Source organism: Panthera pardus, unplaced genomic scaffold (genome assembly GCF_024362965.1).
Source record: "Panthera pardus isolate Hobbes unplaced genomic scaffold, ASM2436296v1 HiC_scaffold_10, whole genome shotgun sequence".
NCBI classification, from domain to species: domain Eukaryota; kingdom Metazoa; phylum Chordata; class Mammalia; order Carnivora; family Felidae; genus Panthera; species Panthera pardus.
Window position 1 is genome coordinate 1217785 of NW_026526655.1, and position 23920 is coordinate 1241704.

The 23920-nt window shown below is 61.9% G+C and overlaps 1 protein-coding gene across 14 annotated transcripts in view; it reads left to right on the forward strand.

Moving 5' to 3' along the window:
- Positions 1-23920, forward strand: part of ANKMY1 (ankyrin repeat and MYND domain containing 1) — a 56199-nt gene that overhangs the window by 29750 nt on the left and 2529 nt on the right. For 6 of the 14 annotated variants that reach the window (XM_019445331.2, XM_053902777.1, XM_053902807.1 and 3 more), the window contains 9 exons: positions 480-651; positions 1785-1925; positions 2321-2461; positions 4003-4110; positions 7255-7386; positions 10887-11000; positions 11434-11599; positions 15001-15079; positions 15828-15988. In XM_019445331.2, the coding sequence (XP_019300876.2) occupies positions 480-651; positions 1785-1925; positions 2321-2461; positions 4003-4110; positions 7255-7386; positions 10887-11000; positions 11434-11599; positions 15001-15079; positions 15828-15988 (1214 nt within the window). Of the gene's footprint in view, positions 1-479; positions 652-1784; positions 1926-2320; positions 2462-4002; positions 4111-7254; positions 7387-7854; positions 8182-10886; positions 11001-11433; positions 11600-15000; positions 15080-15827; positions 15989-17082; positions 17276-19386; positions 21645-23920 lie in introns of those variants that run through there. The other 8 variants (XR_008422292.1, XR_008422293.1, XM_053902775.1 and 5 more) reach the window with 8 other exon arrangements.

Genomic DNA, 23920 nt, shown 5'->3' on the forward strand with positions numbered 1-23920 from the left:
GTGTGTGGTACCTGTGTCCCCGTGCAGTGTGCGTGTTGTGTGTGGGTGTGCGTGCCTGCGTGTCTGGGTACGGTGTTGTGCCCTACATGTGCTGGCTGCTCTGTGTCATCTGCTTACAGCCACCCCGGGAGGGAGGGCTGGTCCCCACCTCACGCCCCGTGTGGCGGATGACCTGAGCAAGGCCGAGTGAGCACCGGACGCTGGGGTGGGACGGGGCTGCGTCTGGACCCCAGCGCGGCGGGGGCCGGCTCAGGTGTGGCGACGGCGGGAGCAGCCCTGGTCCAGGGCGGGGGCCGGTGGCCTCGGGGAGGCAGGGTCCTGGGCGGTTCCGGGAGAGGCCGTGAATGCTGGGGCTCAGGTGCCACACGTTCAGCGCCCTCCCGAGCCCCCTTTACCGGGGAGCGTCGGTCCCGACTGGGACCGGGGTGCTGTCCCGTGCCTGTCCCCAGCCTGTGACTGTGTCACCCTGGTCCTTTCAGACGCAGAACCAGGTGGCTGACCATCGAGCTGCTGCTGCACCGAGGCGCGGACCCCAACCTGTGCCGCGTGCCCATGCAGGCCCTTTTTTTTGCCGTGAAAGCTGGGGACGTGGCCGGGGTGAGGCTGCTGCTGGAGCACGGGGCCAGGACCAACATCCAGCTCCCGGTTGAGGTAGGACCCGCGGGCTGGGGGTGGGGACCAGGGGGCAGGGGCGGGCTGGCGGGGGGCCCGTGAGGTGAGCGGTCAGAGGGTGCGGCGCGCCCAAGGCTGGCGGGATCTTTTGGCTTCGGCCGCCGCCCGGTGTCCCTGTTCAGGGGCAGGTGGGTCTCGTGTGGCCAGCCCCTCGGCCGGACCGCGCACCCCTTCTTTTCTGAGCATCTGGGAACGTGAGTGCGGGACAGTGGCATGTCCGTGGGAGACCCAGGGAACCTCGTGATAATCTTTCAGGTTTACAGATTGGACTCTGCCTTGGGAACTAAGGTCGTAACCTTTCAACATGGCTCCGAATCGGTTCACTTATTCTTGCCTTCGTTCATTCCCAGTCAGGCGCCTGTTACTTACACAGTCCTCCTTTGGGGGCATTGGGCTTTAGTAAACTGTTGGGGTAGATGGTAGGGGGAGGAGGAGGAGGGTGCCTGTGCCCGGAGAGCGCCTGTGCGCCGTGGACTGATGTCCTCCCGACTCTTCTCCGAGGGCGCCTCCTGTTTCCCCGACACCCTGCTTTGCGGGTTCTGGTTGCGGGACACGGACGGCCCTGTGCCTCCGCCCCCTCGTGCTGCGTGCTCCTGGCCGGGCTCTCTTCCCCAGTCGGCTGTGCTCCCTCCAGGCTGGCCCGGGGTGTGCGCCTCTGTGTGGCCGGCCCTGACCAAGCACGGCCCAGCAGCCCGCGGCTCTCCCAGGAGTGGCTGGAGGGTTGCTGTGGGCGGAGAAGGACAGGCCTGGGCGGGGACCGGAGTCAGGAGCCGCATGACCATCCACCGGTGGCATCCATCCCGTGGAGGCCCGGCAGGAAGGGCGGGGCTTTCTCGCGGGAAGGGCGGGACAGCCGGGCTGTGGTGAGGCTGGCCCACCGGGGCCCCTCTGCGTCTGCGGGGCTGGCAGATGGAATTGGAGGGTGCGTGTCCGTGGTCCCGTGCAGGCGGGCCTCGATGTCCTGAACATCACGATGAGGCCCAGATGGTGCCGTGGGGTCTCTGAGAGGTGTGGCGCGGGCGGCCGCGCTCCCGCCCTGGACGGGGCTCTCAGCCTGGGGGTTTTGCTCACCCGGGAGCCGGGCCTCACCCCTGCCCGTGTGGCCTCTGCAGCTGGGGGCCCTGACCCCCCTGCACATCGCAGCCGCCCTTCCCGGGGAGGAGGGCATCAGGATAACGGAGCTGCTCCTGCACACTGTCACCGACGTGGACGCCAGGGTGGCCGACGAGGATGATGTGTACAAGCCGAGCAAGGTGCCCTGTCCTGCCGCGGGAGGGGGGGCGGGGGTGCCGCGGGCCCCAGGAGGTGCCCCTGCACACGGTGGTACCTTTATTGCCCTTGCTCTGAACGGGGTCGGCCTACTGCTCCCTGTGCCCCAAAGCCGGCGGGGCCCGCCCCAGTGTGTGCGCCCCGCCGACCCTCTCCGGGGCGCGTGGGGGATGCACTGTCGCGTTCGAGAGGGTTTCGCGGGACGGTGCTGGGCCCCGCGGTCTGGGGAGGGATGCTCTTGCTGGCCTGTGGGAACCCGTCTGCGTGTGAGTCTGCACCCGCCGGCTCTCCGGCCCAGCCTGGCCGGGCGGGAGCTGAGTGTCTGGGCCCTGGGGGGCGAGGCTCAGGGCCAGCGCTGGTCCCCCCCCTGTCTGCACAGCTAGACCTGTTGCCTTCAAGCCTGAAGCTCAACAATGAAGCGGGCCCGGCCGGCATCTACCACAGCAGGCCTACGTGTGTGCCGGATGAGGGGGGCAGGACGGCCCTGCACGTGGCCTGTGAGCGTGAGGACAGCTACAAGGTGAGCCGGGCCTTTCCGGGCCGGGCGGCGTGCGTGTGTGGTGTGTGTGCGCACGCGCATCTGAACGTGCGCACGCGCGAGTGCGTGGCCGTGGGCGTGTGCACGTGCGTTCCGTGTGCGAGCTCGTCCTCGTAGGCCGGTCTGCTTGTGTCTCCGTGTGCACGCGTGAGCAGGCTCTGCATGTGGCGCTTCGGGGACGCGGGCCCGTGTGTCTGTATGTGGTGGGGGCGGGGCAGGGCAGCGAGCCCATGGCCCCCGTCAGTCACCGTCTCTGACTCGGGACCCCAAGGCTGGGCCTGTCCTGCGGAGCCCCGGGCTTTGACCCTCCGGCGCGGGAGCCTCTCAGAGGAGGCCGAGAGGTGGGCCTGGGGGGGAGCCAGGAACCAAACCTCTCTCTGTGCTGTAGTGGCCACCGCAGCCCGGGCCGCTAGGCCTCGGAGCACGTAGTAAACTGAGCCTCCCTTTACGCAGCCACAAGGTGAAAATCGCAGCCGGCTTCTCGGGTCTGTGGCACGGGTGGGTTCCCCCCGCAAAGCGTGGTGATCAGTCATGCTGCCTGTTGCAAGGGAGTGAGGGCCTGCGTGAGGGTGGGCGGGGGGCGAGGGAGCGGAGGTGGGAAGCACCCAGACCCCCCCTGCTTCGTGGCGTCCCTGGTCCGTGCTCCTCGGGCTCCGGCCACTGTGCCGAGCAGAGCCTTCAGGGGTGCCCACGCCCCACGCTAGGAGCAGAGACGGCTCGGCCCCGGGAGGGCAGGCCGACCCGGGCCCGGGCGGTGTGTGCCGGGCCTGGGCTGTGAGTACAGAGCTTCCCCCCCCCACACACCTGCATCTTTGCACTGATTACAGATTTGGAAGCGTTACGGGGAAACAAAGCCGGGAGATAGTAGAGGCATGGTCACCATTAGGTCCAGGGTCATTAGGTCATCGGAAGGTCAAGGGCAGATGGCAGCTTCGCGCCCCTGTTGAGAGATGGGGGCTGCCACCGTCCAGCCGTGCAGTGTTCCGGGGGGAGGAGGGGAGGGAGAGCCCCTCAGCAGATCTGGGCTGGCACCTCCTTGGCCTGGCCAGGGCGGGAGGGGGAAGGGGCGTGCGCTTGGAGGGAGGCCCGGCTGGTGCGCGGGGTCCACACACCTGCAGGGGGAGTCGGGCCCTCAAAGAGTGTTCTGGAATTGAAGCTGCAAAGGCCACTCCTCTCAAGCGCTGCCCTGCACCGTCCCTGAGCCCTGGAGCTGGGCCAGCCCTGCTGCCCCACGGTCGGTCCCCTTCCTCTGAAAACAAGCTTCAGGGCAATTTGCGCGCCGCGTGCCCTTCCCGTTTTGCATCAGAAACGATGTGTGTTTGGAAAGCCCCTTCCCAGTTCGAGGATCCACCCACCCGTCCGTTCATCCGTCCCAGGTCTGGAAGAGGCAAGGTGCTGGTGTGCAGGAGATAGCAACCAAGCGGCAGACTTGATTCCATGGCGTTTGAGTTCATGCTCGATGTCCGGTGCTCCTGGGAGTCCGGGCACCTCTGACCTGCCGTCCTGCCTTTCTCCTCACCCAGTGTGCCAGGGACATAGTCCGGCTCCTCCTCTCCCACAGAGCGAACCCCAACGTGCTGTGGAGCGGCCACTCCCCACTCTCCTTGTCCATCGCCAGTGGCAACGACCTGGTGAGCATGTTCCAAACCCGCTGGCGGTTCACCTGCAACGTTTGTGCCGCTCGGTGGCCCCCGCCCTGGTCAGTCTTTGGGATTTGCTGTTGTCGTGGTGGCTTGAAGACGGCACGGGGCAAGGGGCGTGGTGGATCCCCTCTCCCGTGGCTGGAGCTCCTCAGAGAAGGGTATAGGAAGGAAGGTGAGCAGTGGGGGTGGGGGTTCACCTGGTGGCCGCTCCCTCAGGCTGGGTGGACCCAGCGTCCCAGGCACTGACTCCTCAGTGCACTGGGAAGGGCACCTTGGCCAACACCCATCTCCTGCCGCTGCCGAGAATGCGTATGTTCGCCATGAATCCATCCGCCTGTCCGTCCGTCCATTCACCTACCCCCACCCATCTGCTACACATCTCTCCATCTACTCACCCTCACCCACTCATCCATCCACCAACCATCCATCATCCATCCATCCATCCATCATCCATCCATCCATCCATCATCCATCATCCATCCATCTATCCATCCATCCATCATCCATCCATCCATCCATCATCCATCATCCATCCATCCATCATCCATCATCCATCATCCATCCATCCATCCATCATCCATCCATCCATCCATCCATCATCCATCCATCCATCCATCATCCATCATCCATCCATCATCCATCCATCCATCATCCATCCATCCATCCATCATCCATCCATCCATCCATCATCCATCCATCCATCCATCATCCATCATCCATCATCCATCCATCCATCCATACATCCATCATCCATCCATCCATCCATCATCCATCCATCCATCCATCCATCATCCATCCATCCATCCATCTATCCATCATCCATCCATCCATCCATCCATCATCCATCCATCCATCCATCTATCCATCATCCATCCATCCATCCATCATCCATCCATCCATCCATCATCCATCCATCCATCCATCCATCATCCATCCATCCATCCATCATCCATCCATCCATCCATCATCCATCCATCCATCCATCATCCATCCATCCATCCATCCATCCATCATCCATCCATCCATCATCCATCATCCATCCATCCATCATCCATCCATCCATCCATCATCCATCCATCCATCCATCCATCATCCATCCATCCATCATCCATCCATCCATCCATCCATCATCCATCCATCCATCCATCATCCATCCATCCATCCATCATCCATCCATCCATCCATCCATCCATCATTCATCCATCCATCCATCATCCATCATCCATCCATCCATCATCCATCCATCCATCCATCCATCATCCATCCATCCATCCATCCATCCATCATCCATCCATCCATCCATCTATCCATCATCCATCCATCCATCCATCATCCATCCATCCATCCATCATCCATCCATCCATCCATCCATCCATCATCCATCCATCCATCATCCATCCATCCATCCATCATCCATCCATCCATCCATCCATCCATCATCCATCCATCCATCCATCCATCCATCATCCATCCATCCATCCATCATCCATCCATCCATCATCCATCCATCCATCCATCCATCATCCATCCATCCATCCATCTATCCATCATCCATCCATCCATCCATCATCCATCCATCATCCATCCATCCATCATCCATCCATCCATCCATCTATCCATCATCCATCCATCCATCCATCCATCATCCATCCATCCATCCATCATCCATCCATCCATCCATCCATCCATCATCCATCCATCCATCATCCATCCATCCATCCATCATCCACCCATCCATCCATCATCCACCCATCCATCCATCATCCACCCATCCATCATCCATCCATCCATCATCCATCCATCCATCCATCATCCATCCATCCATCCATCATCCATCCATCCATCCATCCATCCATCCATCATCCATCCATCCATCATCCATCCATCCATCCATCCATCATCCATCCATCCATCCATCATCCATCATCCATCCATCCATCATCCATCCATCCATCATCCATCCATCCATCCATCCATCATCCATCCATCCATCCATCTATCCATCATCCATCCATCCATCCATCATCCATCCATCCATCCATCATCCATCCATCCGTCCATCCATCCATCCATCATCCATCCATCCATCATCCATCCATCCATCCATCTATCCATCATCCATCCATCCATCCATCCATCATCCATCCATCCATCATCCATCTTGCCTCTCTCCCTCCCTTCCTTTCCTTCCTTCCCTTCCTTCCTTTGATCTATAATCCATCCATCCATTCATCCTTTCACTTCACTGTTATTTTTGAGCATCCACTGTGTGCCGGGCGGGCACCATTCTAGGCATTAGGTGTCAAATACGACAAGGTCTTTGCTCTCAAAGATCCTGTATTCTAGTCGCAGGAGACAGACCGTAATCCGGTGTGTCACAGCATTTCAGTCAGTGATGAGTGCTACGAAGACAGTAACAGCCGGATAAGGGATAGAGAATGATGAAGGGTTTCCCTGGGGAGGTGACCTGTCGGCAGAGGCCTGGAGGAGGCGAAGGCGTTGCTGATGAGGGCTGGTGCACCTGCTCTGTGCCTGGGTGGGTAGGTGGGGCACAGAAGCGTGGAGAGCTGCCTTCTGGGGCAAGGAAGCTCTTGAGAGAGCCCCACGGTGTGTGTCACATCCAGCCAAGCCGCTCTCACTCCTGGCTTCCTGGTGGCACTCGGGCCAGTGGCTGGGGACCCGGCAGGGAGCGAGTGAGATGTGCCCCACTCTGCGTCTGGTCAGGTGAGCGCAGTGGCTCAGGTGCCCGGAGGGCAAAGGCACACGGGTTTCAGGGACGAGGGCTTCCGGGAGGTGCACCAGGCGCCACGCTGGCCCCCGGGCCGGAGAGCAGGACACGAGCCAGGAGCACTTTGGAGCAAGCGGACAGCGTGCAGAGAAAGTGCCAGGCCTGGGCTGCCCCGGCGTGTGTTGCGGCCCTCCCTGGGGGCCCCCGCGTGCCCTCTCCATGCCCCAGCGTTGCGCTCTGAGCCGGGCAGCAGTGAGAGGCACAGCAAGTGCCCAGGTGGGGCCCCCGTGAGGCCCAGGTGTGGCCGTCTCTGTGCTCAGAACTGTGGGAGCCTTACTCCGGGGACGATCTCCACATGTGAGGGAGGGGACCTGGCGGGGGCTCACGAGCCTGTCTGTGTCCAGATTGTGAAGGAGCTTCTGTCCCACGGAGCTGACCCCAACCTGCTGCTGACCAGAGGCTTGGGCAACGCCTTGTGTGTCGCCTGTGACCTCACCTATGAGCACCAGAGGAGCATGGACAGCAAGCTGGCCCTGGTGAGGAGTGAGGGGCGAGGCGTGATGGTGTAGGGGTGGCCGTGGAGGGCGGCAGGCCCTAGGGTGTAGGGTCTGGGGGGGCTGTGTCAGAACCCTCGGTCTAGCCTTCATTCCTCTGTGATGTTCAGATCCTTGAGAAACAATACAGAGTTCTTGCCTTTTGTGTTCTCTCGGCCTAAGAAATGTGAAGTGCAAACCCGCTCAGCAGGCCAGACAGAAGTCCTCTGGCTTAACTCAAGGAAGTCGCAGGCCATCACCCTGGCTGGGCTGCGGGATCGTAGACCTTCTATGCAGAGCGGGCACCGGCCGGGAGTCCTGGTCAGGGACCTGCCGGAAAGGCATCTGGGGGGCCGTGTCCCGGGCGGGGACCCGGGGTGCCGTGTCCTGTCCATGGACGTGGCTCGCTGGTGTCGGCCCTGTTCTTCTAGGTGGGCTCAGTGTGACCAGGAGGCACTCTGTGCTTTGTAGGTCCCGGAAGCCCCGCTGTCCCCTCCGAGTCCCTTCCTGCCTTGCCAGCTGGTTCTGCCGGGCACCGAGGCACGTCCCCTGCTGCCTCCCGCCTCCCCTCCCTGGGCCTTCCACGGCCCTTCCCGGAGAGGTCCCTCCCCACAGCCTCGTGGCGCGGCTCTCGGTGGGCTCCTCCCTGCCCTGGCTCCACCGAGGGTCGCAGCGTGGTTCCCTGCGAGCTGTGAGCGCCAGAGGGGGAAGCCGGAGGCGGAATGAGACCCTGACTTTCTGGAGGCCGTCGCACTTGACAGAGGCGTAACTTTATGTAAAAAGAACCAAGACTCCTTTCCTTTCTTTTCGAACATTTTCGTTTAAATTCTAGTTAACGTACAGCGTGGGATTGGCTTCGGGAGGGGAATTCGGTGATTCATCCCTTGCATAAGACGCGCAGGGCTCATTCCAACAAGCGCCCTCCTCAACGCCCCTCCCCCATCTGGCGCCGCCCCCACCCCACGTTCTCTATCGTTTAGAGTCTCTGGTGGTTTCTCTCCCTCTCTCCCCCCTTCCCATACGCTCCGCCGTTCTGCTTAAATTCCACAGATCAGTGAGATCATATGTTTATTTTTCTGACTTATTTCGTTTAGCGTAACACCCTCCAGTTCCGTCGACGTTGTTGCAAAAGGCAAGATTTCCTTCTTCTTGATGGCCGAGTAATATTCCGTTGCATACGACACCGCACCCTCTTTATCCGTTCATTTAGCCGAAGGACGCTTGGGCTCTTTCCCTGGCTTGGCTCTTGTTGATAGGGCTGCTGTACACACTGGGGTGCATGTACCCCTTTGAATCAGTATTTTTGTATCCTTTGGGTAAATACCCAGTAGTGCAATTGCTGGATAGTTTCTTGAGGACCCTCCTCACCGTTCTCCAGAGCGGCTGCACCAGTTTGCCTTCCCACCAACGGTACAAGAGCTTCCCCTCTCTCCGCATCCTTACCAACACCCGTTGTTTCTTGGGTTGTTACTTTTAGCCACTCTGACCGGTGTTTGGATTTGTATTTCCCCGACGATGAGTGATACGGGGCATCTTGTGTCGGCCCTCTGTCTTCTTTGGAAAAGTAAGACTCCTTTTCTTGAGATCCTATTTCCAGATCCCGTTTTGAGGACCCTATTTTGTCCCGAGATTGTCCTCTGAGCACCTGGAAATGCCTGCAGATGGGCTTCTGGGGCCTCTCCGTGCTGCGTCCCGGATTCGGGGCTGGGTATTTCCGCTTGGCCCCAACTGTGCTATCTGCTTCCGTGATTGTTTGGCAGGTGGAAGGACTCTCTTTCTTCACCCTTGAATTGTCTCCTCTTTGACCTCGGAGCCTTCCCCTGGTCCCCTCAGCCTCTGATGTCTGCCTTGCTCTCCGGTGCCTCAAGGGGACCCAACAGCCCTGTGGGTTCTTGCCCCTGGCCCCAAATCAGCCAACTCAGTCGGGTTTTCAATGACTTAATTACTTAAAATTTATTCACTTAATACTTTTTACGAAAACAAACATAAAAGAACAGCAGAGTGATGCCATATTGCCTCACCCGGAAGTACCAGTTATCAACACCTCCCCTGCCCACCTTCCGGCCTCCCTGGCACTTCCCTCTGCCAGCCAGCCAGCCCGCAGTGTGCCTGGCTCCAGGCGGGGCCGTCCAGCACGTCGCCACGCCAAGAAAGTCCGCGTCTATCAGATGTTTGGTAGGGCCGTGCGGCACCTGGCCCTCCCCGGACCCCCGCCGTCCTGCCATCGGCGGGCCTTCCTTCCCCTCTGGGTCAGCCCACGTTGCGACTGCATCCTTCACCTCCTCCTGCCCTGACCCGAGCCTGCAGCCAGCTTTACAAGCCACTGCATTTCCTCCTCCTCGACCCCTGAGCAAGTCCTTTAAGCCAGCTTCTTGCCCTTGCGACCGCAAGGTGTATCTGTGAGGTGTGAAAAGCCCAGGTGCAGCAGAGACGACGCAGAGGGCTGGCCGCCTCTCTGTGCTTCCCCAGTGAAAGGCATCCCCCCCCCCCCCCGCCCGGTCCCAGCGTCCGCAGCCACATGCATGCGTCAGTGGGGGAACGTGGGGCTGTCAGGGCTCTGGAACAAGAGAGTCCTTTGGTGCCTCTGGTTCTGGCTGCGAACGCGGTCAGCACGTTTGAGGACAGGCTTGGGGCCTCCCACCCGCTGGCACTGTGCTCTGCTGGCTGTTTGGGGACCGCTGCGCATCTCCGACCGGCGGCCCCGCTCGGCTAGGAAGTGGACCATAGGTGGTACGGGCGGTGTCGGCCGATGACGGCCCGGTTCGCATCGGGTCATACTGGGCTGCACTGGGCCCGGTGGTTTGGCGGTTTTGTTAAGATGCTGCGCCGAAACTGTAACACCACGAGACCTCTTCACGGAACTCGCCCCCTCCCTCCTCGGCGTGAGCGGGGGCACCTCTGTTGGGTGCCATTCGCTATGAATGGAACGTGGTAAGTCTCCAGCCTGAGACCTTGCTGTGGTGGGCGCCAGAGGTCCCTCGCGCACGCCTACGAACCGACGCACTGCGTTCGCACGGGTGCGCCCACGCGCCCACAGTCACTGCGCACCCGGGCCGCGTCGGCACCGGGTGGTGAGCGGGACCGGCCTGGCGTTCGCTCTCCCGTCGCTTCCAGTCTGGGGACCGGGACGGTAACAGACTCCAGTTACAGACCTGCGGCGGCTCCACGCGGGGTGTCCGGGGGGCTCCCCGAGGGGGGCCCAGCCTGTGCTCCGCGCTGACTTCCCAGCCGTGAGGTCGGCACGTCTCTCCGGTCCGTCTGCTGACTCTCCACACGCCCGGGAGGGTGGCCCCTGGATAATGTGAGCGACAGTCCTCCTTGCTGGTGGCACCTGCTCTCCTGCTTGGGGCCCTGTCCTCGGGGCCACCCTCCCGCCGCCCAGTGAGTGAGCCTCGGAAGCCTCAGGTGACCTGGGTCACAGCACCGGGCACCCTGGTTCCGAATCCTGCTTTCTGCTGGCTGGGGCGTCCGTGCACATGTGACACAGGCTCTGTTCTCCACAGATTGACCGGCTCATTGATTACGGGGCTGACATCCTGAACCCTGTGACGCTCACACAGGGGGACAAGGTGGCTGTGGGCACGGCTGTCGATTACGGGTACTTCAGATTCTACCAGGTACGGCTTTACACGCCTGTTGGCGATAGGGGTAGAGGACCTGGGGCCGTCGATGGCTCTCGGGCAAGGCTGGGCCACAGGCCCCTCACGCCTGACGGAAGCCCACCCCTGGCCTTGTGGAAGGGAAGACGTGGGCTCCCCCAGTGCATCCTGCTGGTGTGGCTGCTGGTGTGGCTGCCTGTGCGCCAGTGTTCTGAGCGCTGTTCCGCTTTGCCCCCACCGTTAGGACGTGTGCTCTCCGCCAGTGTCCCCCCCGTGATGGCTGGCTAGGGCGGGGGCTGGGGCCCTGCGGAGTGTCACCCCCCCCCCCCCACCATGGTGGCCGGCCAGGGCGGGGGCTGGGGCCCTGCGGGGTGTCCCCTCCTGTGGTGGCCGGCCAGGGCGGGGGCTGGGGCCCTGCGGTCCCTGGCGGTAACCTGGCGCTGGGCTGCAGGACCGGAAGATCGCCCACTCTCCTTTCTACGCGCTGATGCCGGTGGACCGGGAGGTCCTCCTGGCCCGGAAGCAGATCCTGGAATACATGGGCCTCCAGCTGCGCCGCGCTGTCTTCGCCAAGGAGAGCCAGTGGGACCCGAAGATGCTGTACCTGAGCAAAAGAGGTGGGTGTCGGCGGGCACGGCCGCGCGGGCGCGGGACCATCAGCTGAGAGCCGAGCCTGCTTCCCCGGAGCGTGGGGAGCAGTGCGGGGCCGGCCCCTCAGCTCACTGGCCGGCCGGCCACGTCTCCTCTGCGTGACGGAGCGTCCCCAGAAAGGATAGAGTCACATACCCGAGATGGTGGCCTTCGTACCCGTGTCACCGAGGGGCTGGGGTCGTGACCCGCCAGGAGCAGCACAGGTCGCTGCTCTGGCTGCAGTTGGGCAGGAGATGCTCCCCTCCGGATGGCAGCTGCTGCTGGCCATATGCTGCCCTGGCCACCAGGCCTCTGTGCCCCAGCACGGCCTGTCCTCTGTGCCCCAGAAAGGCCTGTCCTCTGTGCCCCAGCACGGCCTGACCTCTGTGCCCCAGAAAGGCCTGTCCTCTGTGCCTCAGAAAGGCCTGACCTCTGTGCCCCAGCACGGCCTGACCTCTATGCCCCAGAAGGGCCTGTCCTCTGTGCCTCAGAAAGGCCTGACCTCTGTGCCCCAGCACGGCCTGACCTCTGTGCCCCAGAAAGGCCTGTCCTCTGTGCCCCAGCACAGCCTGACCTCTGTGCCCCAGAAAGGCCTGACCTCTGTGCCCAGCATGGCCTGTCCTCTATGCCCCAGAAAGGCCTGACCTCTGTGCCCCAGCACGGCCTGACCTCTGTGCCCCAGAAAGGCCTAACCTCTGTGCCCCAGCACGGCCTGTCCTCTGTGCCCCAGCACAGCCTGACCTCTGTGCCCCAGCACGGCCTGACCTCTGTGCCCCAGAAAGGCCTGTCCTCTGTGGCCCAACACAGATTGACTTCTGTGTCCCAGTCACCCAACCTCTGTGCCCAGGCTGCCTGGCCCCTGCAGCCTGAGATTTAAAAAACAGTTTCATTTACGATATCAGTAAGAATAAAATACTTATTAATACACTTAACAAAAGCAGTGCAAAACTTATACTCTGAACACTACATTGCTGAAATTAAAGGAGGCCTCGATAAATGGAAAGACATCTCCGTATCAGAATCCCATTGTCTACTTTGTACAAACCGAGAAGCTAATTTAAAAACTCACATGGAATTACAAAGGTCCCAGAATAGCTATAGCAATCTCGAAAGAAAAGAACAAAGAAAGAAGGACTCACGCTTCCTAAAGTCAAAATGACAAACTTACTGCAAAACAACAATACAAACAGTGTGGCGGCACAAAGGCACACACGGAACAATGGATGGAATACAGATCCCGGAAGTAAGGCCACGTGTATGTCCGTTAATTTTCAGCAAGGGTGCCAAGGCTTTTTAGTGAGGGTAAGAACAGACTTTTTAATAAATAGTACTGGGACAGCTGGTTATCCAGACACAAGAGAATGAAGTTTGACCCTACCTCACACCATATACCAAATTTAATTCAATTTGCATCGAAGACCTAAATGTGACAGCTTGGACTGCAAGTCTCATCAAAGAAAACAGGGACGGGGCACCTGGGTGGCTCAGTCGGTGAAGCATCCGACTTCGGCTCAGGTCACGATCTCATGGTTCATGAGTTCGAACCCCGCGTCGGGCTCTGTGCTGACATCTCAGAGCCTGGAGCCTGCTTCGGATTCTGTGTCTCCTCACTCTCTGTCCTCCCCCACTTGTCCTCTGTCTCTCTCTCAAAGTAAATATTAAAACAATTTTTAAAAAATGGACAAAGAGTATGAATAGAAATTTCTCCAAAGAAAGATACACAAATGGGCATGAAGCACATGAAAAGATGCTCAACATCATTAGCCATTGGTGACGGACAAATCAAACTGCACTGAGAGAATCCCTTCGCACCCACCGGGAGGACGGTAATCAAAAAGCAACGCGTGTTGGCGAGGATGTGGAGGAAGCCCTCGTTCGGGGCTGGTGGGAACGTACCACGGTGTAGCCTCTTGGGAGAGCAGTCCAGCTTCCCTCGAATGTTAGCTGTGGAGTCGCCGTATGACCCAGCGATTCCACTCCCGGGTAGAAAGGCGAGAGAACGGAGAATATGAGTCCGCCCAAAACTTGTGCTCCACTGTCTACAGCAGCAGCATTTACACAAGTCAGAGGATGGAAAGAACCCCAAAATCCGTCAACTGATGGATGGATGAGCAAATTGTGGCACATCCACATGATGGAATGTGACTCACCCGGAAAAAGGAGTGGAGTGCTGCTACGTGTATGCGCCTCAAAAACGTTATTTTAAGCGGAAGAATCTGGTCCCCAGAGACCACACACACACACACACACACACACACACACACACACACACACTGTATGAGCTCATTCACGTGAAACGTCCAAACTAGGCAGATGCGCAGAGACGGAGTAGATCGGCGGCCGCCTGGGACTGGACGGCCGGAGAATCACGGCGTGGTGGTTATCGGGCAGGATTCCATTTTGGAGTGATGAGCACGTTGGACAGTTGGTCACGGCGATGGCTGCGCACCTGTGGATGCCCTAAGGGCCATCAAACCGTGCACTTGAACGCGTGAATTGGATGGAGTGTGGAGGGGATGTCACCGGAGCCGTTAAAGAGCCCCGGCGCTCTAACAAAGAGGTGCTCTCTTTTCTCTGCCCGTGTCCTTTGAAACGAGTGGCCGTGATGCTGCGGCACCACGAGATCCCGCGTCCAGCTCGGCTTTACCGTCCCCTCTCCTGGTGCCACGCGGTGTTCACCACAGTGGCTTTGACTCTGTGTGCACGGTCACGGAGCCGGCTCCCCGGGCCCACGCTCTAGCCCCTGTGGCGGCTGGGGTGCAGCCCTGGCTGCCGGTGGGCGCGGGAGGGACAGGGGAGGAAGGGGGGCCCCACCGTCTCTGTTCTCGTGGCCGGCAGGTGTCTGTGGGGTTCCTGCCTAATTAGAGGTCAGGCGGCCTTCCTGGGGAGGACTGATGTGCTGTGTAAGGAGAGGAAGGCGGAGAGGCGCAGCGGACCCCCGGTAGTAACTAGGGGGGCTCACCGGCCTCTGGCCCCCCAGCTCGGGTGCGTCCCGTTGCCAGCTGCCAGACGGCAGAGCCAGGAGCGTCCGCTCCAGAGAGTGTCGTGAGCTGGCCAAGGGCAAAGAAGCCTGGTGGCAGAGGGGCAGGGTGGCCAGGAGGCTGCAGGTGCGAGGCCAAGGATGCAGGAGCAGAGGGGGGCCGAGGGGTGAAGCCCCCCTCCCCAGAGGTCGTGGACTCCTCCATGGCCCCAGGCTCCGCCCTGTCTCTCAGACTTGCCTTGGGCTGTAAAAGGCCTGGGGTCCCCCACCCAGTTCCCTGCAGTGCTGGGCGTGGTCTCCCGGCAGGAGGGTGGTTGAGGTGGGCAGCTCAGAGCTCCTTACACCCGAGGGCACCACGGCGCGACCAGGCGGGCCCGCGGGGACTGACACGGTTCTCTGTCCGTGCAGCGGAGCTGACCCCCTACCGCAGGCTGAAGCAGAAAAGCACCAGCCTGTCCAAGGAGCTCCACTTGGAGGAACAGGAGCCGTAAGTGGCTGAGGGTGGCGGTGGGCCGGATGGTGTGGCCGGCCTGACCCCCTGCCCAGGACAGCGTTGCTCCCTCTGAGCCCTGAGCAACACGGGCCGTGGCTGGGGTCACGGGTGCCGTCCTGGAGCGGCCCGGTGGGGTCTGAGCCTGGGCTCCGCTTCTCAGAGACGTCTCTGCTGGTGCTGCCCTGCGCCCCTGCGTCCCTCCCAGCCCCTCCCCCACCCGCTCCTCCTCGAGGTCATGGCTCTGCAACCACCCGGCCTTTCCAGAACCATCTCTTTATAGACGTACCCCCGTGGGCGTCCTGGAAGGTGCCCGCCCAGTGAAGCCTGCTGGGTGAGGTGGGGGTGAGGAGCGGGGACAGGCCGGGGGTGCGTCCACCCCGGGGCTCGCCTTGCTCCCGAGGCAGACGGCGTGGGGGTGCCAGGCTCACTCACAGTCGCACGGGGTGCCCGCTGGAGTCTGCTCCCCTCGTGCTGTGGCGCGTCAGGGTCTCTGACGCCTCGGCATCGTCTCCTCCGGGCCCTGGTGGCGGGCTTTCAGGCGGCAGAGTGTGTTTCCCGCTCTAACCGGCCCCGTGCCGGACATCCCTGGACGGGGACTTTGGGTCTTCTGTCCGCATGTGAGTGGCCATCCTGTGAGGGGGACGGCGGCTCCGGCGGGGACGGCTGGGAAGGGCCCGGAGCTCGGGGTCGGGCGGGCACGGACGGCGGGCCCTGCCCCACTGCCCGTGTGGCTCCTTTGCAGGATCCCCTTCTTCAAGTTCTGCTACCAGTGCGGCCGCTCCGTTGGGGTGCGCCTCGTGCCCTGCACCCGCTGCTACGGGATCCTGACCTGTAGCAAGTACTGTAAGACCAGGGCCTGGGGTGACTTCCACAAGAGGGACTGTGGCAGCCTGTTGGCCATCGGTGAGTCCAGCCGCCGGGCAGGCTGCGTGGGGCCTGCTGTGTGTGAGGACACGGGCACCGGCCCGTGGGGTGGCTGAGCGCGGGGGTCGGTTATTCCCTGAAGTCTCTCAGATTCAAGCCACTTGCCACAATTCCCAGACGGGCCTGTTGCGTAGACACTGAGCCTACCTGGTCCTTCTCCGGGCGTCATGTGACCGTGGCTCCCTGGAGGCGGGTGTGGCCTGGGTGCCACAGAACTGGCACGTGATCCGCGGGCCCCATGGGACGTGTGAGGGGCGTTGCTGGACACGTGGGGCTCTGCTGGGCACGTGGGGGCTCCGCTGGACGCGTGAGGGCTCTTGTGGACGGCGGGGGATCCTTCTGGACACACGGGGGGCTCTGCCGGCCACACGGGGGCTCCACCGGACACGTGGGGGCCCCGGTGGGCACTGGTTTCCCTGGATCACAGGGCACTTGGCCTTGGCGCTGCTTCTGGAAGCTTCCTGCTAGCCCATCCTCCCCGCCTCCCCTCCTTTGGGATGACCTGAGGAGGAGGTACGGGCTCGTGGGTGGCGACGCCACACCAGGGCTCCACGGCCCCCCGAGGGTGCCAGTGCTGAGCACGGCTGTGTGCAGAGTTGTCCCCTGGCACTTGACCAGGCGGAGGGAGGGGCAGGTGTTGGCTGCCCTTTCTCGGAGCCTGTCTTTGGTGTGGTCGGACAGAGAGGCCGGGCTGATCCCCGCCCTTGGGTCCGTGGCTCTCTGAGATCTGACTCTCCGCCCTCCACGTTCACCCTCGGTAGAGTGGGGATTTTACTGGCGGGCTCCTGTGGGGTGTGCCCGGATTGGGCAAGGCGCGCAGACCCCGGGCTGGGAAGCCCCCCTCTGAAGAGCTATCACGGCTCACGCTCAGTCCTTGCCACGCGTGCCACACGAGTGCGAGCGTGAGGCCAGGCGTGGCACGGTGGGGTGGGGGGGCTCTCGTGACCCCGTGTGCGGCGGGGAGCGCCGTGTCCCGGGTGGTATGGCAAGCTGGCAGGCCCACCGGGGGTGGCCCTTCTGCGCTCCTGCCTCCCGGGGGCAGCCCGGGCCCTCACCTCCGTGCTCCCTGCCAGTTCCCGGTCCAGAGGCCCACCTGGAGGAACCGCACCTGCTGGAAGAATCTCAGTAATGGCGTGATGCCCGAGGCCTGGGAGGGCCCTGCGCGGCGGCCGGCGGGGGGCAGGCGGTCTGCACCCATGGGGCTGTGCGTGGCAATGTATCCCTCCTGGCCTCGCAATAAAGTGGCCCCACTGGGGATGTTTTTAACCCCTTCTGCCTTGCTCCGCCCCTACCCTAGGGTCTCCCTGGCCGTTCCTGCCCGGCGGCTGTCAGGAGACGGGCACGCTGGGTGGATGAGGGTCACGGCTGGAGCGCAGTCCAGAGATGACCGTGGGGAGGTCACTCCTGCGCCCGGGGGGATGTTTGCGGCCCCTTTCCAGGGGCTCCCAGCCCTGGGTCTCCATCGGTTCGGTTCCTGCTCAGAGACTCCAGGCTCCCTGCTCCCTACTGGTGTCCGGGGCGTTCATTTCTTCCAAGGGCATTTGCTGAGTGCCTGTGTGGGTCAGGCACGCTCTAGAGGGGACGGTGCACGTGGAATTCACCTGTGACTGAGATGGAGGTGACCGTGGGGGTGCCTGTGGGTCGTCGGCGTGGTTGCAGCGATGCTGGGCCATGGGTGGTGGGTCTGCTTTCCTGGAGGGGTGGGAGGAAAGGGGCAGTGAGGTCTGAGGACTGGGGCGTGACTGCTCAGAGCACTAGGTGGTGGGCGTGTGCAGGGGGCGGGGAGTGGGGCGGGCAGGTGGGAGGAATGGTTGGGAAAGGGGGGGGACTGAGCCCGTGTGGGGACCCCAACAAGGCCGGCTTTTGGCTGGTCAAGGCAGCCCTGCCTGTGGCTGTTTTGCCTGATTTCCTCAGTCTCTTGGCTCCTTGGTGGCAAGCTGGCCGGGGGGCTCCCAGGTGATGCTCCCGTAAGGGGGTGAGGAAGGCGCCTGGGCAGGAGGAGAAAGGGCCGTGAGTGGAGCTGTGCGGTTTTGTATCAGCCCCGGAGAGGCACGCGACCCCCCCCAACCACATATCTGAAAGTGGGGGCTCGGTCAATAGGTTCTAAACGTAGCCACAGACATCGTTCTATGCTATTAAAAGTTTTTCTGCAACATAATTTTCCCCAAATGAAGATGATTTTTATTCTGATGATGCACGTGTTTATACACCTATTGTTTAAAAAAGAACACAACGGGGGCGCTTGGGGGGCTCAGTCGGTTAAGCGTCCGACTTCAGCTCAGGTCTTGATCTTATGGCTCCTGAGTTCGAGCCCCGCGTGGGGCTGTGTGCTGACGGCTTGAGCCCGGAGCCGGCTTCGGATTCGGTCTCCCTCTCTCTCTGCCCCTGAGGGAGCAAATACAAAACACATGTGAAACCACAGTAAAATAACCCGTTGGAAATCGTCCTAGTCTTACTACTCAAGGACACCCTGAACATAGCAGGTTCTAATCTGTCATTGTGCGTGTGCGCACACGGGTTTTTTCATGTGTCCTTCCATTTGTTTTTAAATTTTTTTTTTCAACGTTTTTTATTTATTTTTGGGACAGAGAGAGACAGAGCATGAACGGGGGAGGGGCAGAGAGAGAGGGAGACACAGAATCGGAAACAGGCTCCAGGCTCCGAGCCATCAGCCCAGAGTCCGACGCGGGGCTCGAACTCACGGACCGCGAGATCGTGACCTGAGTTGAAGTCGGACGCTTAACCGACTGCGCCACCCAGGCGCCCCCTTCCATTTGTTTTTAATTAAACGACCCATTTTGTGACCTCGACCTGCCTTTCTGATGCGCCGTGCGCGCCGCACCATTTCCGCGAGGGAGCGGAGGCAGGTGTGGCGCCCGGTGGCTTCAGGGCTCACCGGTGGCGCAATGCTGTGCGCACACACCCCCCGCCTCTGGTGTTTTCGGGCTTTCGGAGCGCTCTCGTCTTCCGCCTCCTCCTCTTAGCCTGCTTGTGAGGCTGGTGAGCGAGTCTGCGCCCGGTCGCCCGGTGCCTCGCAAGCGTCGGCAGTAAGTTCGATGTCCCACCTCCCAGGGAGCGCATGTACACGGGGAAGTCCTCTGCACACGTGATCCTGTGTTTGGGCTTTTCCTCGTGTTACTGGAGATGCTCGCCCTTCCTGGAGCCTCGGGAGGGCTCCCCCCGGCCTCTTGTGCGGACGACCTTCTTCTCCCAGTTCGAGTTTAGCTGCACGGGGTTTCTCACTCTGTCATCAAATCTGGTCCTTCCGGGTCGGGTTTGGTGGCAGGTCTAGGAAGCCGTCCCCACATGGAGAGGTTATAGGGCCCAGATTCGACAAGCGATCTTCACGCGTTATTGTTTCACCTGTAATTGTCCAGTCAGCCTAGAGTGAATTGTCGTGTAAGATCTGCGAGCCGCCCGGCAAGAACTGTCCCGGAGGCCGAGTGATGACGGGACCCCGGGAACCCTTCGCTTGCCAGCCACGTGTGCCCAGGGTGCCCGAGTCCCGGACTCTCCAGGCTGAGGCCCCTGCGGCATTTCTGTTTACCTGTGACGGTGCCGGCCGTTACTGCACGCGGACGGGGTCTGCCGGGTCAGAAGGCACCTTGTTGTCCTCGTGTAACTGTTCTGACGGTCCAGTGTGACTGGGAGGGCGCGGCGTCTGCGCTGGGGGGGCCTCCAGGCGGGGATGTGCCCTCCGGGCCCAGCGTCACAGTTTCCCGTGCAGAGGCGTCACCCCGGCTGCTCTCGGACCTTTCTCTCCCCCACCCAGTCCTGTGGCAAGTCTGCTCAGCTCTGCCTTCAAAGTTGGCCCCAATCAGGCCACTTCCGGAACCTCCTGCCGCCACTGACCCTTCCCTCCCCTCTGTCCCTGCAGCCACCGAGGCTCCGCGCAGCCACAGGGCCCCCGCGTTGCTCCCGCATCCACTTGGCGTCTGTCAGAGTCCTTTGCTTGCCTTGCTCCCTGCGCCCGTCGCTCACAGTCCCCCTTACGGCTGCTCCGGCCCCCTCCCTGCCCCTGCCAGTGCCCTGCCCTCTTTCAAACATCCCTGTGGCTCCTCCTTTCCCGTTCTCAGACAGCTGCCCAGTGGAGTCCTCTCTGCTTCTGGGTTGACTTGTGCCTTGAGCACTTCCTCTCTGATGGCCGTGCTCTGGGCACCTCAATATCGTAGGGGACAAGATAACCGGATCCCTGGCCCCCGGGAGTCTATTCTAGAAGGGAGAGCTCTCGTGTGGGAGATACGCCGTGTCTGCCAGACCCCAGGACAGGAACCCCGGGAGAACCTCAGCCGCTGTGAGGCCACCAGCTGGTGGGGACCCCGGCCGCACTGATGGCGGGCCCAGCCGGCCGCTGCACAGGCCCACCTCCCTTGGCGCCGGGGCTTTCCCGCTTCCCGTCCTGTCGGGAACAGCCTCTGGGCTGGTGGCAGGGTCTGCGGGTGCCGACGGACGATCCAGCGGGGGATCCCGTTCCTTTTTCGTGTCTGTGGCTCGCTCTTTATCCCCTCCGGGGCTCACATTAGCTGGCAGCGTGGCGGCCTTGTGTCGACAGGGGAGAGCTTTGCCACCACCAATTTCTTAAAAGGATGGAGATACATCTTACGGAAAGGTACACCGAAGTTAGTCCTTCCAGCTTGAGTCTTTGCCTCCGGACGTCACTTAACCCATTCATCTGTCTGTCCAGTCCCCGTGGTGCCTGTGTGTGTTTTCACGTATGTGTGAGGCGCCCCCGCCTCGCCCAGTCTCCCCACCGCCGGCGACACTCAGGCCTGCCTCTGTCACCCAGGCATCCTGCTCATCAGGAATCCGGTGCCTTCCGTCTTCAGAAAATGCTGAAGCAGCCGCCTCTCACCTCGCCCTTCTTTGCTGGGCACCGAGGCATGGGTGGGGCGGGGCGGGGGCATGCCTGCTCGGCCCCGGCTCTGTACCAGTTCCGTGCGGGGGCTGTGGAGACTCTGGCCCCGGCGGACATGCAGTGCGTCCTCTGACCCCTCCCAGAGCAGGTGCGTCCCAGCCAGCAGCCGCCCGTCACGTCCTGAGTGCCGTGGGCCGCCGGGCTGGTCTTCTGACTCTCAGGGACAGCTCGGACCTTCGCTGTGCCTGTGGTCGGCTTTCCCCGCTATCGGCCGAGCTGTTTCTGCTCCACATCAAGTAGAAGCTGGACACTGCCAGGGTGTGGAGCGAGGAGGGGGCCCCCCTGGTCGCCTGTCCTGGGGGGTCCTGCAGAGTTCAGCTCCTTCCTCGGAAAGTTCTGTGATGTCGCTGAGCCGCTCTACCTGCTTCCCTCTGAGCACGAGGTGCCCCGGACGCCCGGCTGCCGTGGGTGGACCCGCCTCCCCTCTCCTCTGGCTGCAGTGTGCACGCCCTTTGGCTCTCTGCGAACGTGGGAATTCTGGTCACTCAGGCCCTGCTGCAGCGTGCACGTCCCAGGAGGACGAGGAGGCCTGTACCCAGGGCAGGCCCCGCGCCGAGCCACCACCCGTCTCCCTGCTGGCCTGCGCCCGAGGACCTTTGAGGCCCCTGCTTTGTGGGCTCCTCTGTCATTGGGGGTCTGGCGCCCCTGGGACTGTCAGTCACATGCTCAAGGCGGAGAAGAGGTGGGCGTGCCCAAGTCACACAGGGGAGGAACACTCAGGTCTTCTGTGCTTCAGGGCGCTGCTGGGCGTGGGAGGAACGTGGGTGGGGGTGTGCGGTCAGTGGGGACAGTGTGCGGGGCCTGGTGACTCGTGAGGACCTAGACACCGTGGAGAAGGCCTTGGAAGGCCCGGCTGGAGTCCGTCTGAGGGCTCCGCTGAGCGTCAGGGCCGTGAGGGCAGGAGTGGAGGCCAGCCGGGCGGTGGGCGTGGGAGGGACGGGTGCTCAGGGGAAGGGCCTGGTGGGACAGGGGCAGAGCTCGGCACAGAAATGCCCGGCACGTGGGGGGCACCCGTGGGAACCGGGCCACAGAGAGCGCCCACGGTGGCTCACGGGAGATGTGGCAGAGCCCTGGGGGTGGACGTGGCCCGTGATGGGCGATCGCCGGGACACAAGCTTGCGCTGGGGGTGGGAGTGGTCTCAGGGCTCTGCCGTGGGAAGAGGGCTTGCCCCCGGGACTGGGGAGGGGGAGCCCGGAGTGTGGGACTCTCTCCTGCCCTGCTGGACTGTGGAGGGTGCGTGTCTCTGTGCGTGGATGTGTGTAGCCGGCTGCTTGCTGAGCAGGCAGAGCTCCGGACTTGACAGGCAGCTGACTCAGGCAGCTCTCGAGGGGCCAGTTTGCTGAGAGCGGTCTGGGGCTAGCCCACCTGCCCCGCCCTCCCGTGCTCCAGCTTGTGTGCTCACCCGTCCCCGCCCCTTGCTCCCGTCTTCCTGCCCCTCCAGGCTCTACTCAGCCACCCCCCTGGGCCCTTGGGGTCCTCTCTCAGGCTGGGAAACAGGTGGCCTGCCCCAGCCCCGGGGGGCCGCACTGGGAGTCGAGGTGGGGCAGGCGGGGGCAGGACAGCAGAGGTGCGGGTTGTCACGGGGTGACCGGATGGCAGCCTCAGGGCGAGCTTGGGGGCGCCTGTGGCTCTAGACGGAGTCGGGCTGTGGCAGAGCCCAGATCAGGTTTAAGAGACGGTCAGGAGGACAGTGGGTGAGGGAGGGAGGCTCAGGCTGGGGAGCTGGCCAGCAGGACGGGGGGCGAACGGTGGCTGCAGCAGGTGCGCTCTGGGGGAGGTAGGGTCCAGGAGGGGACCCTGCACCAGGGGACGGGTGCAGAGGGGTGCTGGGCCTCACTCATCAAGGGAGCCGATGGAGCCGGCAAAGATGATGGTCTTCAGGGTGCGGGGAGGGGCAGAGGTGCAGTGGGAGGGCCAGTGCTGGGGAGGTGGAGGGACCAGCCCGGTCGCCACCGCCCCCTCCCCAGGCCTTCCATACCTGGGCTCTTGGGAGAGCGGGCAGAGCCCCGAGGGGCGGCCGGGTAAGGTCAAGGGAGCCTTGGGAGGAGACCCCCAGGAAGCCGGGAACGGGGGTGGTTCGGGGAGCCTGAGAGGGGAGCGGCCAGAGATGAGCTCGGGACGGAGAGGGACGGTCGGTCCGGAATGTTGGCGATGGACACAGAAGGCCTGGAACCCGTGTTTGTCAGGGTTCCGCCCGGAACCCAGCGTTCTGTGACTGTCGCAGAGATGGTGTTGGGGTGGCCAGGTGCATCCTGGGAAGGACACCGAAAACCCAGGGCCGGGAGCCTGGGGTCCTTCCCAGCCACAGAGCGGAGGCACCGCTCCCCCCATCCCTTGGAGCCTGGCGAGCCAGCACCTGCCCCTGTCCCCTTCCTCTGGCCGTGTCCGCAGACTGACCACACGCCAGGGTGGCCAGCTTCGTTTTGTTTGTGGTTTGGGCCCTTTTATTTTAAAGAGCCGCCCCTCCTTCCCAAAGTTTCAAGGCTCTGCAAAACCTGGCTCTGACCTGGCTCAACACTGCACATCTTAAAAAATCAACAAAATAATGAGAGGAGCCCCTGACGCACCACCCCCCGCCCAGACGTCCACACGGAGCTCTGCTCATCTGATGTCTGGTTTTTCCAGAAGGGAACCGAGGTGCAGTGAAGCCTTCTGTCTTCTCCCTCGTGAGGTTCTCTTCATTCCTGCGTCCCTAACAGACTCATGGGATTGCTTTCCACTGTGAGACTTTTCACATGTATTCAATTTTTATTTATCCCATGTATTATTTATTGGCCATTTGGAGTCCCCTGTCTGTGATTTAGCTCTGTGTGTGTGTGTGTGTGTGTGTGCTCTTTGCCCACAGTTTTCTACACGATTGCCTTTTCCCTTGATGGTAGAAGCTTCTTACATATTCCACGGCCTGCATTTCCGCGTCTGGTCTTTCTGGTGCAGGACCGAATGCTGACGCGGCCGCGGCGGGCCACCTCATCTTTGCGTGTCTGGGAAAGGTCGC